This window comes from Cinclus cinclus, chromosome 17, assembly GCF_963662255.1.
Source record: "Cinclus cinclus chromosome 17, bCinCin1.1, whole genome shotgun sequence".
In the NCBI taxonomy this organism is placed as follows: Eukaryota; Metazoa; Chordata; class Aves; order Passeriformes; family Cinclidae; genus Cinclus; species Cinclus cinclus.
In genome coordinates, this window is record NC_085062.1 from 11,786,822 (window position 1) to 11,802,100 (window position 15,279).

The 15,279-nt window shown below is 46.4% G+C and overlaps 1 protein-coding gene across 1 annotated transcript; it reads right to left on the reverse strand.

Moving 5' to 3' along the window:
* Positions 1-2,174: 2,174 nt before the first annotated feature.
* Positions 2,175-11,553, reverse strand: LOC134051031 (T-box-containing protein TBX6L). Its single transcript, XM_062504525.1, has 9 exons — positions 11,538-11,553; positions 7,340-7,484; positions 6,226-6,328; positions 5,616-5,780; positions 5,166-5,312; positions 4,578-4,648; positions 3,719-3,810; positions 3,202-3,394; positions 2,175-2,601 (listed from the first exon to the last, which is right to left on the reverse strand). Exons 1-9 carry the CDS (start codon positions 11,551-11,553, stop codon positions 2,175-2,177), a joined length of 1,359 nt encoding a protein of 452 aa, XP_062360509.1.
* Positions 11,554-15,279: the final 3,726 nt, after the last annotated feature.

The following is a 15,279-nucleotide window of genomic DNA, read 5'->3' on the forward strand; positions in this document are numbered from 1 at the left end:
GCATGCTGCTGGCAGCGATCCTGTGTCGTGCACGAAGTATCCCCCTCGGGCCCCTGCACATGGTGCTCAAGGCACTCACCTCCCCAGCCATTCTGCTCATCTCATTTCCAAGATGTGAAGGACAGTGGTGGTAACTACTAATGCCCAGAGACAGCCTTTTACAGCTGACCTGCATTCACACAGCTGGCATTTGGGCAGCAGGAAATCATATTCTGGCATAAAAAAACCCAAACCAAACCAAACCAAACCAAACCAAAAAAACCAAAACAAAACAAAACAAAACAAAAAAAAAAAAAAAAAAAAAAAAAAAAAAAAAAAAAAAAAACACCAACCAAAAAACTGCTCCACGTTTTTTTCCCCAGCCAGATTTCTTTGTGAGTTGCTCATATTGTGCACACACGTGTGTCATGCACAGCAGGTACAAATCACTACTGGCCAGGGTGCCATCAGAGGGGAGGCTCACATGACATTATGTACACGTACTGTGGCAAAGTCTGACCTTTATTTCAATGCTGCACATCCTCAGATCCTGGGAAGCCCAGGGGAAGCACTCAGCTTCTCTGTACATACCATAATTGTACTTCAAAAGCAGTTCACAATATACAATTTAAATAAGGAAACATTGTAGCTGAGTCCACAAATTTACAGGGCTACTTTTCACAGTAATTTTAACAGTAACAACACCACTCAGCATCCCTATGCTATGCAGAGGGAAGGAGGAGCTGGTGCCCCAAGAACCTGGTGCACAGCTTTTCCCAGTGTCCCTGCACAGGGGTCCTGAGGCACTGGGCACAAACCTGCCCAGGTCCGCTCAGAGACATCTTGCTATACACACACACACACTCTTACACGTGTGTGCACACAGAAAACCAGCTGGGACACAGGCTAAAGGACACACCCCAGTGCCTACGGCTGGCTGCAGGCCACATGGCAGCTGTTAGTGTGACATGAAAACATTCCCTATAACACCTGGGAACATGTCTGTCCTCCCTGAGAAGCAATGAGTCTGTCTCAGCAAGTCCCCAATGCCAGGGCCATCTGCACTTGGGCAAACAGGGAGGCCTCCCCCTTCTAAGAGGAAGGTGAAAAGAATCCCAGCTTGCACGGCAGTGCACAGACTACTCCTGCTCAGGATGGGACCAGAGAGGAGGGAGGTGGAACCACTCTGATAACTGAACATGGACAGATCCCTACAGACTCCAAAACAGCGGTGAGGTGACTTCACACACACACAGGGCAGCTCAGGAACCACAACTATAAATGATATTCTCCAGGGGTGGCAGTGAGCAGGAGAAGGAGTAAGTTCACAGTGGAAAATTTCCTCTCCCTCTAAAGGAAGAGGTTGGAGTGACAGAGCAGCACTACTGTTCATGGCCCTGCTTCTGACAACCTCGGAAAGCCCCAGAGGAGTCCCCCACAATCCATGAACAACCTCCCTCCATCTCCACAGAACAAAGAGCGTGTCACTGACCTTGAATCTAGGGCTGACAGAGGAGGGATGGGCACGGGAAGACACCACACACAGCCTTGCTGCTACTTCTCCTGCATGGAACAAACTCTCCCCTGCCTGCACGACCCACTGCTGTGCTCCACACACACCTTGCTCTGCATTTGACTCTCATCTGCTGCTGGAAGAAAGGTGAAACTTTAGCTTTACTTTGACTATACTAATTGAGGAAGCTGCTCAAAGTTCACCAGGATTGCTTGCTTTCCTTATCTTTGCAGTATGTCCCACAGCCTTTTGGCCACACGGATGGCTTACTGGAAGTCCTCAGCCCCTATCTCTTTGCACCAAGTCCCAGGAGGAAGGGATGTTGGAAACTGCCAAATGCGAGGTGCCAACACTGTGACTGTGACTTCAGCAGCTCTTTAAATACTGTTCTTGCAGACTTGTGGTTTCCTGCTCCTGCTGGGGAAAAAAACACTGCAGAACACATTGAGCCTGACCCACAATTACATGGCTGGGGCAGCCACCAGTTTAACCACTGCTTGCGAAATATGGTGAGGGTTGCTGTGCAAGGAGACAAGGAAGCAAAGGTGTCCCATGCTACTGCTTGCAGCAAATACCTCTGCGTAGTGTAGGCAAAGCTTCACAAGTCCAACACCCCAGGGCACATTCAATCTCATTTACAATTTTCTTTCAGTTTTTTTCCTCTGGGAAGGGTCCTCCCCATTCACCAGCAGGCGTAGGGGAACAGAGGGTACTGGCTCCACTCTGCCACGGTGCCATGGGCATGTCCTGGAGTTCCTTGCGTGTTGTACTCCGTGGAGAAGGCCGAGTAGCTCACTGCCCTGTACTGGCTGTGGGGAGGCACCACCCACTGCCCCAGGCCCTGCTCGGTGCCATAGGGACTGTACATGGGTGCCCGGGCCCCGGCTTTCCCCACCGAGTCCAGAGCCATGTTCACCACTCCTGTGTAGTCCTGGGGAGGAGGCAGAGGTGGTGGCAGTGGGGGCAGGTTGGTGAAGCCCTCTGGGAGCTGTTTGGAGTCGTGCTCGGGCACCATGGCAAGATCCAAGGCGTGGCACCTTGCTCGGAAATCGTTCAAGGTCGCAGCATCGCGGCTGGGAAGCTGCTGGCTGTCCCCAGCTTCGTGGAACCTGGGCCCAAGGGCAGAGAGAAGAGTGACTCAGACCTACCAGAGTGGAAAGCCACGGGAAAAACACAAAGATCCCCTGGGGAAAAGAAGGGCAAGCTCTTCCCCTTGCATACTGCTTCATCTTACTGTTACTGTGGATTTTGGCCCAGGCCTCACTGTCACGCTCACAGAAAAATGAAATTCCAGAGAAGGTGAGTCCAGACGCACCTTAGTTCTGGCTAAGTTCTAGTCTGGGCTCACTCACACCCAATTTTGCAATGAGGAAGGAAAAATCACTGGAGTCTTGTCACTCCTCCAACACTTCCTCCAAAGGACAGATAAGCTCTGTAGTGCACAGAACTGGCTGGGAGAGCATTTTGGGACAGGGAAATAAAGAACGTTACAAAGACATGAGCATGCCCAGAACCAGTGGGTTTGAACTAGAAGAGGAAAGCTATCATTGGAGTGAGGTCCATGCTAATCTACCATCTCTCAACCACGTGTGCTATCCAAAAGAAAGGCATCCTCCCCCTGTTCCCAACTGGCTGTTTTTCTTAGGAAATACCCAGCAGAAGAAGAGGAATCCCACCAATTCAAGTGTGGAGCAGAAGGCAGGACTCACCTATATGTCTGGTAGGATGGTGTTGGCACTTGCTGCTCTCTGGCCATACCCTCCCTCTGGTCAGCAGGCACTGGAGAGGCTGCAGGGAAGGCCTGGCTGCTGTTCTGCTCCGAGCCCCAGAAGGGATATCCACTGCTCACCACCACAGGGTTACTCTCTTCCTTCACATCTACATTCTCATCCTTCTCAAAATCTGACTCAAAGCAGGGAAAAGAAAGAATGGAAAAGAATGAGAAAAGAGAAGACTGAGGCAAAGCTCACAATGGTCTATTGGCAGTTGCAGTAATCACAGGATGGTGGAAGGAAACACACCACCACCACCTCCTGCAGCCCTTCTGTCTTAAGAGAATGGCCCCTTCCAGCCCTTTCCTGCCCAGATACTGTGATGGTCAGTGCTGCCCTGCCCTCTCTCCTTAGCTGTGCTAACAAAAACAGCACCATGAGCTGGAGCAAGGAATGATTAAGCTTAAAAAACTTTCTGAATATCATTCTCTGGGTTTGTTGTGATCAATATTACCACGTTCCTCAGCAGCAGGCTCCTTTTCCTCAGGGAGCTTCCTCTTCTGACTCTTGGCTGGACTGGGCTTCTGGCATTTGGCTCGTCCTTCCCTGGAAAGAAACAAGATGTGAGGGTAGCTTGGATGTAAGCTTTTTGCCTAGATATATAGGAAGGGATGGTATTAGGAGGAAAAAGAAAACCCGCAACATTTTTAAAGTTTAAGTAAAGAGTCAGCTTCGGCCTTTTTTCATCAGGATTTTTTTTTTTTATGGGAGATTTTTTTTTTCAGGCATAAAATAACATGAAACAAAATCTCAGATATTTTTGCAACATTTTCTGCTTGGAAAAAGGCTCCATTTTTTTCCTTCTCTATTGCCAGTCTGGGGCTGCAATTTAAGACTTTTTTTCATTTCATCCACTGGCTGCACTCAGACCAAGAAGATTGGTATCCATCTTCCCTCTTGCACAAAAATCTCCCACTGGAAGAGACACTTTTCCACCCACAGGAGATGGAGACAAGGGAGCCTCCAAATGTCAGAATCAAGCTGATCTCCAAGAGACCAAATGCTCTGCTGTGGACTCCTGTTATCACTGCTATTCACATGTCAGACTCCAGTCTAGCTCCAATGTGCAAGGGAATGCAGGTCTCAAATTTGTCACACCTCCCACATCTCTGTAGGCATTGTCACCTCCCACTCCCCAAGTCTCTTGAGAAGAGGCTGCATAGAGGGACATCACTCCCAGATACAGGGAAATGCAGTATGCACAGTGCAGCCAGCTCAGCAGAGCTGGCTGGCAGAGTTTTGCTCAAAGACCTTGGGTAAAATTCACAAGTGAACTCCAGCTATGAACAAATTAAAATGAAGAAACAGTTTACCTTCGAGTATTCTTCCCATGTTCACGGAAACCTTTAGCAAATGGATTGTTGTCAATCTTGAGCTTTGTAATCTTTAAATGAAAGGAACAAGACTCAGCATCACAGTGACCGGTTGGGTTCTTCACTGTTCCAAGACCTTCACTTCATTATTTACCACAACAGATAAACTGTGTGAGGGTTTTGGACGTGGCCTTGCCACAGTATCGCAGCTCTCCCAGCAGCTCCCATCATTGATCAGGAACTGACCCACAGAGAGAAGTGACCTTGCCAGGGTCAGAAGGGATTTGGGTGGGATTCACCTAACTAGACAAATATACAGGGTGAGGATCTGTATCTGGACCTGCAGCCATACTTTTTACTGCATTTGGAGGTCTGTGTCACTGACAGTGCACTCAATATCATCAAGGTGCATGATTCATCCCATCACAGAGGAGTTGTTTTTCCACAGGAACCACAATGTGCCTATTTCTTCCCACTGTCCACCACAGGTGCCCAGGATGAGCAGACAGGAAGGAGACACCTTCCTTTACAGGAATTTTACAGACAGCATTTCACAGTGTGTCCAGAAGCAGAGCCTGCACACTGTACCTGCTCGTTCTGGTAGGCAGTGACAGAAGTGAAGACAGTCTCAGGGAAGCTGAACACCTGGAAGATGCTCCAGCGGACACTGAAGAGGTCATCTGCCTGCACGATGTGGAAGCGCGGCTTGTAACGGTGCATGGAGTGCAGGATGATCTGGGACAGACAAAGGACAAGGGCTCCATGTGCCACCACTGCCAGCACACTGCAGGGCCCCTGTGGAGACTCCCAGGACACCCATTTCTAACCAGGGACTCCTGCTGGGATTGGTGTCTCCACCAAGGCCCTGCAGTGACAGCACAGACCCACTCCTTGCCTAGCAGAGAGCTAAGAGGGCACAAGGGCTGGGCTGAGGGAGGAACAAAGGGCACTTGGATCTCTTTTAATTTCTCACAAATCCTGCTTATTTCCCTCAAAGTTCATCTGTAACGAATTCCAAGAGAACATGGCACAACCTACATGCCCATGTTGATCCAGAGTGTTGTTAGTGAGCTTCAGTTTTTGGAAGGAGACAGGTTCTTTCATCCAGTGGCTGCCAGGAGCTGGGGAATCTGGGTGGACATAGGTGCGACAAGGGAGCTGGGGCTCTGCTTTTCCAGCAACTTCCCACTGATCTTTATTCCACTGTGAAGGGAAAGACAGAAATCTGGAGCTTAGAAAAAAAATGCTTTCAGTACAGAAAAGCCCCAGCAAGTTTGCTTCACTGTCAATTCAGTGCACTCCTCTGAAGCACAAGTAGCTGGTTCTTCCTCACGACCCATGATCATGTTACCAAATCTGCTCCAAGTTTAGGCCTCATTTTTCCTCCCTTTCTCCCAATGGCTGCCAGAAAAGTCTGACATTAATCATTATTAAAACTGTACTGTTTACAATGAAAATTAGTTACCTTTCCAGCTGCTCCCCAAGCAAAACTGACAAATAACTCCAGAGAGGCATAAAATCCATCAATTACTTCTGAACTTAGTCCAAAAAGAATTTATTTATCAGTGTGACAAGTGAAGCATAAAGATTAATTTATTTCAAATAAAGATGAAAAGATAGCATAAATTCTGTTATTTAAAGTACTTACCTTGTACCTGAAGTTATCCATTGGCACAAAATCTACCAGCATGAGGTACTTGGCATATGGGATTAAGCCTGAGACTTTGATTTTGCATTGAGGAAACATTCGTCTGAAGAAGAAATGAAAAACTGAGTATAAAGGTTTCTCTGTAGAGTGGCTGTTAATGATCAAGCAACATGTCACATTTACTCACTACTGTGCAAAGCCCTGTGAGCAGCATTTCTCCAGCCAGCCACTGACCATTTGTCCATCTTATTGATGGACTGTCTAATCCTGTGGGTTTAGATGGGATAGATACTAACAGAGCAGCAGTCACTGAGGGTCTGACACTGTTACTGCTTTTGTTCTTCCAATTCCTCTAACACAACAGTTGGAAACTTGAAAGGAACTATTTGGAGGTTGTACGTAGTTCCTGGCCTGCTGCAGCTCTCACAGCCCTGGAGGATGGATTAAATCTGAGCGTGGGTAGAAAATGTGCTCTCATCTAAGAGCACACCCAGCTTTCTGCTCCCATACTCCCTGCCACTACTTTTAACTTCTGACTCTGCAAAAAAAGCTTTGACAGCTACCTCCTTACCCAAAGGGATTATTCCAGCTCACAGCAGCTTTGAATAATACTTTACAGCTTCACAATTCCATCTTCTTTCACTGTGAGCTCCACAATACATGACTCATTTATGCTTCAGTGGAGTCTGCACACACAGATCCTTACGAGTCTAGGCCACATTCTTGTCTGCAAACACAGACTCAAACTTAAGCCTTTACTGCTCAACTGCTGCTGCTTGTGACCCAGGCAAAGGGAGCCCAGGGCACTTCCCAGAGCAACCTCAAAGTGACAGGAAGAACACCAGTGTTAAGTGGTGAGATAAGGGTACAGGAGTTTTCTCAGCACATCAGCCCCACAAGTGACCTTTTGCATTTCACAGTTTGGACTTCTCCAGACCCTGAAAGTGCAATTCATCTGCCAGGATCAGGAAGATCTGCATAACTGGCTACAAAACTGGTTCAAGGGCCACCATTTGAAAAAATTGTCAAATTGTCAATTTTCAATCCTCCACTGGAGGCTTTGACAACAGCTCAGAGGGGTGTGGTGTGTGGGCAGCTGTCCTGTGCCCCTTACCTGCCAGATTTAGTGATGATCATCTCAGTTCCTATCTGGTGAAACTTCATCCAGAGCCCCATGTCCTCGAGGGTGACCACGATGGAGCTCTGTGGGAAGGGCTCCAGGCTGGGGGAAGGAAGGGCCTCACACGGCGCTTTCACGTCTGCAAGGAGAAATGAGATGGTGACTGTAGACAGACAGGAGGGGAACTGACCCTCTGTGCCACAACAAACCTCTGAAAAACTGTGACTACGGAGCCTCTTCCAACAGGTTTGGTTTCAGCTGGCAGGTCCTTTTGTAAGGATCTGTGTGTTGTACCAACTCAACCTAAACTCCACTGTGACAAACCCACGCTGGCAGGTAGCCACAATGCACTGCTCTGGTATGATCAGGGTTACACAGAACACTTTATCAAGAGAGTGCTATGAAAGCTGAAAGGACTGGAAGGATTTTAAGTGCACCAGTAGGTAATGGGAAAATGCCAAGCAGGTGGTAAAAGAGGTGAAAAACCCCTCCAGACAACAAAGATGAGACAGAGAGGAGTCCTAAATGTAAGTGAAGGCAAGAAAAGGAGGTGACAGAGAGAGACTGTGGATAGACTATATTCTGAAAAGAGAATGGCTGGTCTGAATTGAAGTGGAGATGGGGACCACTGAGGATCCTGTGAGAGGGGTGGAAAGTGTCTCTTCACACCATGGCAGTGCTGCAACCTGCCTGCTCTTCCTCTTGGAGGCACAGGACCATCTGGGAAGAGGAAAGGGAAAGCATTCTGGAGGAACTGCCTTTGGTGTTGATGGTACCAATCACCTCTGTACAGCTCTTTGGATTAAAAACCTCCTTAAAACCTCCAGTAGGTGCTCTCAGCAATATTGTAAGGCAGGCAAGATTGCTGCTGCTGTACTGAAAAGCCCAGTTCCATTTCAGGTCAGGATGTGACCCAGTACAGTTCTGGTGGGCTGAGTTCAGACCAGCAGGGCTTTAGGAACCCTGCCCTGAGGAGGGATGAGGAGCAGGGCACTCAGAGCAGCAGAGCTCAGGGCCAGCAGGACCCCTCTGGGTGCTGCATTAGCAGCCAGGCACAGCTATTTGTTTAAAAGACAGATTTTTCTGCTTCTTGGCCTGATCAGATCTTATTCAGAGGAGAGCAGAAGAAAAGGGAATGTTCACCTTGTTACAGCTTTCCTGAGTAATGCCTTCAAAAGAATATTCACAAAAAGTAGATAACTTTTTTCAGAGAAATTAGCTTTTTTTCATGAAGGAATGTCTTTCCACCAAAACAACCCAATACAAGTCTAAGTGGTTCTTCCCTCAGGATTAAGACATAGAAAACATTAAAATGCAATTTTGTCTGTTTGTAGAGGTCTTTAGGCATTTGAAGAAAAAAATCTCTACCCTTTTTTCTGCTTTGATCCAACATTAATGAACTGGCCAAGAAGTGACACCTAGTTTGCTCACCAAGATTAGCCTGTTAACATCTTCTTACTAAAGCTTCCCCCATATCCTCTTGCAGAGACATGAAAGCTGCCATGAGAGGATGCATTTGGTAGCTCAGTGCAGCAAATGTATCAAAAGGAGTTACAATAAAATTGGGCTGATTTCCCACAGGAGCCATCCAGTCACAAATAAATGCAAACAGGTTTTGATTAGCTAGACAGATGCTCACTCCTTCCCCAGATGAATTTTCAAATTAACATTTCTTTAAGCAAATTCCAGTGCCATTAAAAGAGACTACAAGGCAGATCTCAGGAGTCTTCAGTGAGGGGAGATTTCCAATAAAGTTGAGAGGAACTGAAGTGAAAGGAGTTCAACACTGAATTAAAAATCAAAGGCAGATGTTATAAGCTGGTTTTTACCAAAATGAGTCCACAACGCACCTGTAGGAACACAATGCTGCAGGAGACAGGGACAATAAATGTTGCAGCTAAGGTCTTAAAACACAGTTTAAAATGCCTTTCACTGTGCAGGTTTTGTGTGCACAGGCTGAGGCTGAAAAGCAGGACATGAACAGTCTGCCTGAGGACCTGGAGCCCAGCAGTGGTGTGAGCTGGTGAATGGATCCACTCAGCTGCCGGCGGCTGCAGCAGGACCCTGCAGTGATGGATCTATTTGTAGGATCCACTTTGGATTCTGTTTGCAAATTTTGTTTGGATTTTTGCCTTCCTTCCTAGTTTTTGCCTGTGTAACTGATGGCAAGGCTCATGCGCTCACCCTCCCACAAAGATGCCTGAGTGCTGGAATTATGGCACGGAGAGGTTTGGGCAGAGGGTCCAAGCACTGAATGGAACTTGTGTGAGCTGTACTGTTCTATGGTTTCCTCTTCTGTGCAACTTGGTTTTAAACCTGTTATTATCCAAAAGAGATTTAAACCTTTTCCAGCAGTTCTAGTTTTACTTCTTTAAAAATATTCCTTATATCATTGTGTTGGTAACATCATACATGGCCTGTTCAAAAACGTGTTCCTTACGTCCAGATAAGGCTGAAAGGTGGGAAGCTGTTGTGGTAAAGGCACTGAAAATTAAGAGATCTTCAGTCTATTCTGTGCTTGATTTGAAGGTCCTTTTACCAACAGGAGTAGCTTGTGCTATGGTTTCTGTGTCTAGAATGAATTGTACATATCTTTTTGTCATCTTGGGGACAGAAAGGAAAGGAGAAATGAGAGACAATTTAGTAGTTTTAGGATGAAGATCTCTGGATAGAAGATGCTGGATTACAACTGCCTCACCTACAGCAGTTCCTCAATCAATTTTCCATTATTGAGACAATGTTAAAATGTCAGAAAAATTGTTGCAGCCTTCCCAAAATGTGTAGGATAGGGTCTGCAATACTGGGAAATCTCCAATAAGGGAAAATGCTATGCCTACCTTGACTAAAGTCAGTTATTATTACATTTGTTGCTGTTACCTTCTAAGTGAAGCTCAACACTTACAGCTATCCAGTGTCCACCAGGGAGGAATGCACATCAATATACAAAGGTTTCTAATAAATTCATATTGCAAACAAGCCAAAAACCCCTCCCATGTTCTCTGATCTTCTCAATATCAGTAGGAACACCCCGACCCTCTGGAGGGAGCCTCATTTCTCAGATCCAGAGAGTTTTTTGGCAATAACAAAACTATGATGTTTCTACAAATGCAACAGCTTCATCTCTCAGATGCATCCAGTCATGATCCGGAACATTTCTGCTGTACGGGGTCCTACACCAGAAGCAACCCAGTAAGAAAATGAGGTGACTACTGCAATATTTGGAATCTTTAAAATGAAAATACCATAATACAGTCTACTTTTTTTTTCATTGCTGCTCTTTTGTTTCTCAACTTAAAACACAAGTGGCAGAAATCAGTATGAATCAGATCAACACAGCAGGGACTGAAAAAACCCAAAACAGCAGCAAAGGTGGGAATCATCTAAATTACTGCACAAGTATTTTGTTCATGAATGAGACAACATCTTGCAGAGGAAGAGAAAGGAAGCTGAGGCTGCCCAATCACATCTGATGTGCCTAGAGACTGGGCCAGGTTTATTTTCTGATGTGGAGTAAAACCCCAGAGTAAATCTAGGGTTCAGTTGCACTGACAAATACAGCACCTCTGGGCTGACCCTTAGTGTCCCAAGGCATCTCTGTCACTGTGCCCAATCCAATCATGCTCCACACAGGAGAGATTAACAGCATGCTCTGAGATGGACGGAAGGAAAACATAGTGAAACCCTAAAGAAATCACAAAAATCTCGTGTTGGGTGTGAACCTGGAAGGAGTTGGCTTTGCCTGACTGGGTTCATGTTTTCAAAGGGCATAGGAAATAGGAAAAAAAACCCCAAACCAGAGAGCTTGTATCAGAACTGTTATCAAAAATACAAGTATTTCCACACTTTCTGTGGCCTTCAACCTGAAGAACTCAGTGCTTTGCAGACAATACCCAACAACATCTTCAGCCTTCAGCTGAAGGGTCACACTGCACAAGGTGATGTGGGCAAGGGAGTTTGGGGCACAATTGAGAGTAAACCTTTGCTACCTTAGAAAAGATCTTCTAAGGCTCTCAAAAAACACTCAAATGCACCATTTATCATCTACTCCCATGAAAAAACCCAATTTTTAAATTCTCTCCCCATGCACTCCTCTATAAATGCTGCTAAGTCCTTCAAGAGCACTTGCTCCCTTTCTGGCATGAGTCTGGGATCTTTCCATGCAGTGAGCAAAGGGAAGGAGTCCTTCACTTACCTGGTAAAGCTTGCATTTTTCCATGTACTGTGACGTCAAGGAGCTTGCAGGGCCAAGAGAGCCACCAGAGTTCTTACAAGGGGAGCCAAAATAGTCCAGTTCAAAAGCAGGTCTGATTTCCTGAAGCAAGCACAAGCCCTTCCTTCTGAGATCCAGTGTCAAGAGTGAGCGGGATGAGGATGGGACTCCAAGCACAGCTAGCCAAGGTGAGTTCCTGTTTTATGGAGGCTAATGAGCAGGGAGGAGCTTCCCACCAGGGCTGTCCCCTTGCGGGCCTTTGATGTCCAAAGGGACAAAGAGAGGAAGGATCTGCAGCAATGGCTGGGGCTAGGGGAAGAAAATCAAAGAGAATTAACATGGCTTTGACATACAGGAAACCCTACAGGGGAAATGCACCTTGATTTACTGCTAACGCACTTTTAAACAAATAGAGACAAGACTGAAAACATCAACTGAGGACTTGGCTACGAAATAAAAACAAATCCCTTAAACAGCAAGCAGGGATAATTTATCTTTGGCTATTCGATGGATTTGTGCTAATTCTCATCTTCAGCACACAGAATCATTCTACTCTTGATTTCTGGTATCAGAACGAGGAGATGGCATCGAGCTCATTCCTTCCCAAGTGGGTGATTAACAGTCTGTGGAAAGTTTACTCTCACAACTGGAATGCTGCAGTAACGCATCCCTTCACCCAGTGGTGCCTTCTCCAACAACATGAACACATTTGATTGTATAACATCACTCATCTGCCCAATTTCTGCATCCCAGCCTTTATCTGCACTTCTTTTCCAGGAGGATCAGGAACTGAGGTTATGCCTTGCTCAAGGCACTGCTCTTACCCAGGGAAGGCTGAGGAGAAATCGAAGGGCTTGAGCATTTCCCCTTAATTAGTTTATTCTGCAAGTGTGACCATTAGCTTTTGTGCTTATAAGTGCTTACAAGTGCTAAAAGACAGCAATCAAGGCTCAAGTTCCAGGCAGGACACAGCCATGGCACCTCCTGAGGAAGGGGGTTCTGTGCCTTCACAAACAGAAATGGCTGTACTAACATTTACAGGACCAAAAAGTCAAAAAGTGGAGGTCAAAAGCAGGATATCACTCTGAACGGGTCAGTGCTGGGTCCTGCACAACAAATTTAGTAGCTCCATTCATTACAAAGAACTTGCCATAAGGCTGCATGAATTTCAGTGTTTAGATGAATTCCAAATAAAATAAATGTTTTTTCTATTTTGTCAGTGATGTTACTGGGACATCTGATCTTCAGTCTGATGTACAAAACAAATTTTGAAATTATTTAGTGAGTTTCTGCACCCAAACAACATTCCTGCAGTTCTGTTTTTAGTTCCTTTTGAAGCAGGCAATGCAAGGACATGCAGAGAGGACAAAGGAGCTTAATCAGAGCAGGAACTGACTCTCTTCCAGTGGTATATTGAATTTTAGGCATCCCAGTGCTAGCCAGGGAGAGAAAAGCCAATGCTTACTGTGGCAAGGAAGAATGTTTTAAATAAGAGGGTTGGAGAATTTGGGAAGTCCTGAGGAGGATTTTACAGTAGGAGATGGTCCACTGGCTCCTGGCACCTCTGAAGAATCACATCCAGCCTTGCTGGCATCCCTTTTAAACCACTGGGTAACACAGAAGACTCCAGGCTTTTCTCCCTCAGGTAACTTGGAGACATCCAGAGCTGTGGAGTCTCAGCACCACTGACGAGAGAAATACCATGTGATGGAGAAATGTCAACTTCTAGCTCAAGTGGAAATTATTTATTAAATAGGTGGAGAAATAAATCAGAAGGGAAAAGGTCAGCTGAAATGGCATCAAGGTCAGATCTCTGCTAGTGCTGGTACAGCCACTATCAGACACAAACAAAATAGGATACAGAAATGCTTTTTTGCCCTGCTACAGAAGGAAAGCTAGCATTGCATCTGCTCCCCCCTCCACGTCCTGCTTTTCTAATGCTAGTATTTTAATTGTAGAAAGCGGAAAAAGACAACCACAATCAAAATCTGAAAAGGAAAAATAGAACAAAAATTGGGTCAGATTCAAGCTAGCAGCGAGATGAATCAACATCCCACACAGTCAGAAACTGCACAACAGCAGCAGCAGCTCTGGGAATTTCAGACTTCACCTGACAGGAGCGTGGGATGTGTATCATGACTTGCTGCTGCTTCCACAAAGGCTATGAGATGGTCTCCTGCTGCCACTTCATTTGCACTCCGTGTATCAGCATGTCTGGCAAAGGCACATTTGCTACAAGTACTCAAATCCTTTTGGCTTCTTCCAGCTGATTGATGGGGAAGGTGGAGCCATTAATTACCCATGACTAGTTAACAACCAGCTTTCTCCCAGCCATTCTCGTCGCACTGGAAAGGGTTTAAAAGTGAAAAAAACGTGAATTTGTTATTATTGCTGGAGAGCAGCTAATAGGAGCAATCGCCAGGAAATTCATCCCTAGCTAAGGGGGAATTTAGCACATTACCCTCATCTGTCCATCCATGGAGAGCCCTCAGGCAGTTTGATGGGAAGTCAGAGGTGAGTGTGTTGGTGTCTAACAATTCACTGGCAGATTGGAGGCTGAGGGTGTGGAAAGGGATGGGAGAGAGAGTGGATCTGACATGTGTAGGTCAGTGACATACACGCTCTGCTCTGACCCATTTGCAGCAGCAGGGACAAATCCTGCTGAGCCCAGCTCTAACAGCAGGCTCTGCCCTGTGCTGAAGGGATGAGGTAGGGCAGGAGGGAGGGGACGTGTGATGACAAAAGCAGAGGCCAAGAGCTTTTGCTTTGCATCTCTTTGAGAAACCGATTAGAAAGAAACATTCCCCTCTGGGTTTTGTAGTAAGGCAAATGTTTTCTGGCATTTCTCCCACCTTAAATTTCATTCACCTAAAATGACCTGAAGCAGGGTCCTTACTGCTCAGCAGGACCCTGTAAGGAGCTGGTTTGCACACAAGCCTCAGAGCTCTCCAGCACAGTGATATCTTGCCATCGAGGGCTGCTGCCTGGGGCTCCCAGACTGCTGGAGAAAGATAAGGTGTCAGGTTTTGGCTAATGGGGTTGGAGTAGCACTGCTACCTCTGCCCAGGCAGCATTCCCAGGGAAGCATTCTGCCCAGAGAGCAAGCTCCAGTGTGGGGGGCACAAAATTACTGCCTGGGAGAGAGCTGAAATGTAAAAGTTACCTTTCAAAAGAACCAGCCTTGGATTATTGCTGGTGGGTGCAGCAGCCAATACCCAACCCTCAGGCTTCCCTCTGTGAGAAAGTGTTACCTTATCAGCTTTAATAAGCTGGGCTAAAGCGAGGCTGCCTTGTCTGCCTGGATCTGCAGAAGCAGCAAAGGACAGCATGGAGCAGTACAAGATGCATCTAAGAGCTCCTCCCCTCTGAAACGCGAGGAAAGCTTTCCTGCCATTTAAATGGAACTCATTAGATTCCCACCTGGCACACAGAGGCCACAGTTCCAGAGCATCTTGGCAACTCTTTGGGAAGGATCCTCTGCCACGTGCATGGAATGAGTACTGGAAAGTGAAAAGATAGCATGTCATCAACAGGGCCCAAAATAAAACGGATAGCTCTACACTGATACCTATTTACTTTCATACTTCATTAACAACATGATGTGGCCTCAGATTCTCCAGAATCCACAAACTGGCTCCTTAAATGTAGCTGAGCTGGAGCTCAGCTCACTGTGAAGCAAATGCAGCCTTATGTATGCACGCAGAGCCATGGGAAAAGCTGAGTT